This window comes from Ornithodoros turicata, chromosome 1 (assembly GCF_037126465.1).
Source record: "Ornithodoros turicata isolate Travis chromosome 1, ASM3712646v1, whole genome shotgun sequence".
NCBI classification, from domain to species: domain Eukaryota; kingdom Metazoa; phylum Arthropoda; class Arachnida; order Ixodida; family Argasidae; genus Ornithodoros; species Ornithodoros turicata.
In genome coordinates, this window is record NC_088201.1 from 78,030,143 (window position 1) to 78,033,662 (window position 3,520).

Below are 3,520 nucleotides of genomic sequence, written 5' to 3' on the forward strand. Positions count from 1 at the left end.
TCAAGGATCCTGTATCCTTGGTGGAGGAACCTTTTGCTGTTCTTGGCCTTTCAGGCCCCGTCCTCTGCCAGTGCTTTTCTTTCTCTGCTCTTTGCCCAAGGACGAAGTAGTACTTGGAATACTCGATGACGACTTCTGCGATAAGCAGTCGTCATCATCGACATCCATGTCTTGACTTGTACTTTGGGACGGGCCCTTGGCAATCCCGTCCCAAACGGAGGGAAATGCAACAACCTCCTTTGAGGTTGTGGCGGCCTCTCCCTGGCTGATTGGCTGTGTGGCCACTGGAGGAAGCACCTCTGTGACCCTCTCTTTGAGTTGGGGAGTGTGGTGTGGAGGCCCAGAGGTCTGGGTCTCCACTGAAACTCTGAGTGGTGCCACTCCCCTGCGCACCACATCAGAGAAAGTTCCTTGCTTCTGGAATTGTAACTGGGCTCTCGCCGCTCGGTACGTGACGTTTTGTTCAAACTTTATCTTGAGAACCTGTTTGTTCTCCTGCCAGAAAGGACAGGATCTCGAGTACGCGGGGTGGTTACCTTCACAGTTAGTGCAACGGATATCATTTGAGCATGTCTCTGACGAGTGGTCTTTGCCAGCACACCTTGCACAGACAGCCTGTCCACGGCACACCTGCGAACCATGGCCAAACTTCTGGCACTTGTAGCAGCGTCTTGGATTGGGGATATATGCCCTCACATGACAGTTTAGATAGCCAGCTTTGATTGTTGATGGAAGACTGTGGAGCTTGAAAGACAGGACTACATGTTTCGTGGGAACCTCTTTCCCACCTCTGCGCATCACGATTCGTTTTGCCGAGACTACACCCTCGTCAGCCAGCCCTTCCTCAAGTTCGGAGTCTGAGCACTCAAGTAGTTCGCTCTCAGATATCACACCTCTTACGATGTTCAAAGTGCGGTGAGAGCTTACGGTTACAGCTGTTTCTCCGATGTGGGTGAGGGAGTACAATGCACTGCTTTGTTTTCGGTTCTCCACTTGGACTTGAATGTCACCACTGCTCAGCTTCTTGGCGCTGTAGTTCTTGCCAGCTACACTTTCCAAAGCTTTAGCAACTGCAAATGGTGACATTTTCGAAAGCGGTTTTGTTTCGTCTTTGGAGTGTACTACGAGAAACTTTGCATACCATGGTTCAGGTTCGGGTCTGTATAGGAATGTATTCTTTTGCTCGGTGCGGGACCTTTTCAGGCTCCGATCATTGGATGATAAGGAATTAGAAGCCATACATGGAATGGAACTATTCGGTGTAAAAGTCCTGCCGCCCACCACGGAGCCCAACCAGGGGACTGCGCTTAGCGCCGTAGCAGGTACGTTCACACTATACCCACGTGCAGCTTCTGGCGGGCGAAAGACTGCCCAAGGTTGACTCTTGCCGCCACAGAAGGTGAAAAAAAGAAAGGGAGCAAGGAGGGGAGATTGATTGATTATGTGTTTAATGGGCACAAAGGCAACAAAGGCCATAGAGCGCCAAAGGGGAGAAGGTAAAGAGAAAGCAATGAAAAGTGAGATGGCGACTAGCTGAATAGTCCTGGCCGGGCCTTCCAGGACCACCCGTCTATGGGAAGCAGGGGCCGAAGCAGTGTGTTGTTTTCCCAGAGGGGCCCCGAAGGGTCCAAACCAACCTCCGAGTCCACTCAACTGCCAGGATCCCCCTTTCCCCAGACACGGGAAAGCCACGCACAGCTATACGTGGGGGTCTCCCTCCTGCGGCGACCCAACCGTGAGTGCAGGAGGGGGCTACTGCGGCTGCTGCCGGGCGATGGGGGCGCCAAGTTCCCGACGCCGGGGGTCTCTCTCGTGTCGTCAACGCTGGCGGAATTAGTAGCAATCCAGAAGGCCCTGGAATTTATGACTACTGTTCAAGCTCAGGACGTTCTGATCCTCTCAGACTCTAAAAGTGCCCTCCAACGTATCAAAGATGCCGGCAGGAGGACACGACCACGCAACAAATCACAGACCTTCTCAAGCAGCTAAAGGAAGGGGGATTCTGCATTAAGTTCCAGTGGATCCCCGCGCACGTGGGGATAGAGGGCAATGAGAAAGCTGATCTCATTGCTCGTGCAGCCCACGCCAAATCTCCGGACACGGTACCATATGACCCACAAGCCAATAGAACAAGGTTCGCTAATTATATTCGCAACATCCGAAATTCGGCCTTCCCAGCAGCCCAACTCTTCGATCAGCCCCTCCCCAAAAAGGGCCTTCAACGCAGGAAAGCAGTCCGTGTTCACAGGCTGGGAACTCAATCTATTACGACATCTGCACATATGTACAAGCTTGGCCTGGCACCGTCACCGACTTGTGGTTCCTGCTCCGCCCTCGGGGACGTCATTCTGCATTGTCCGACTCACCAGGGTTCCAGGGAAGTGATGCTCAGGAAGTTCCATGCACACGGACTTCCGGCCGATACAGTAAGTGCGTTCTTTTCGCTTGCACCTCCTTGCACCCAGCAAACCGGTTCGGAGGGTGCAGCACCTTTTCATTCTTTTCGTCCCCTCGTCGGCGCACTCTTCCCCCGCCCGCGTTCTTTTCGTAGTTCCCTCTGCCCCAGTTTCACGTTGAACTCTAAAACCTCTGCACCTTCCCGTACGTGGGTGAAGAAGTGTGGAAGCAGACGACATCGTGAAATGACTGCGACGTCGGTCTTCGCAATCTGGCCCCTGCTCGACGAAAATGGCACTCAGGTGATTGAAGATGGCCAATGCGTTTACGTGAATGGACACCTTCTTGTATAGCACCTTGGCGCGATGGCTCGTTGCCGATCGACGCCATTGTGAGCGCCTGTTCATAAATTCGTGGCGTTGGTCGTCGATGTGGTTTATGCATATTGTATCCTCTATTTCGGAACTAGGTGGTCTTAGGATCCGTTTACCGCTGGTTCCATCGCAAGGCGATACTCCCGCGTTCGAAAGTGATACGGCCGGCGCGGAAAGTAATGTACCGGTGGACAAGCCAGACGATATGCCCAGTATTCCCCAGGACGATGACGACCAGAAGCTCTGGGGCGTGAAGAAGACCGCTTTCGTGATCCCGTCATACAAAAACGAAAAAGAGAAATTGCGAACGAAGGGCGGCTATCGGACCAAAAAGGCCTCATGAGGGCATTGACGGACATGCTCAACCGGGAGTTTTCTGTCCAGTACACGGAGCTGCAAATAACAAACAAATGGAAATCCCTTGAGCGCGCATTTAACAGTGCAAGCGGGAGCGGTCGAGTTCAGTGCCAAAACGAAGGGTAAGCTGTGTGGATGCATGTGCTGCCAGTTAAGCATGAGCTGGTTGAAAATTGCAGTTCCTTCTATGCATGACTTTATTTGTTCCAGAGAACTTCAGGATGTTTTGGTCGGCCAAAGATTGATTGATTGATTGATTGATGTGTTTAATGGCACAAAGGCAACAAAGGCCATAGAGCGCCAAAACCATGGTGAGCGTGTCGGAGATGATTATGGGAAAGATGATGTGAGAGAGAGTGTGTGGTAGTTAAAATCTATCTACAGGTATGAGC

The 3,520-nt window shown here is 52.2% G+C and overlaps 1 protein-coding gene across 1 annotated transcript; it reads right to left on the bottom strand.

The window, feature by feature from the left end:
- Positions 1-1,086, bottom strand: LOC135377340 (uncharacterized). Its single transcript, XM_064609698.1, has one exon. It carries the CDS (start codon positions 1,084-1,086, stop codon positions 1-3), a length of 1,086 nt encoding a protein of 361 aa, XP_064465768.1.
- Positions 1,087-3,520: the final 2,434 nt, after the last annotated feature.

Excerpts from the sequence above, each read along its gene's own strand:
- LOC135377340 (XM_064609698.1), bottom strand. The coding sequence starts at position 1,086 with ATGTCACCATTTGCAGTTGCTAAAGCTTTGGAAAGTGTAGCTGGCAAG.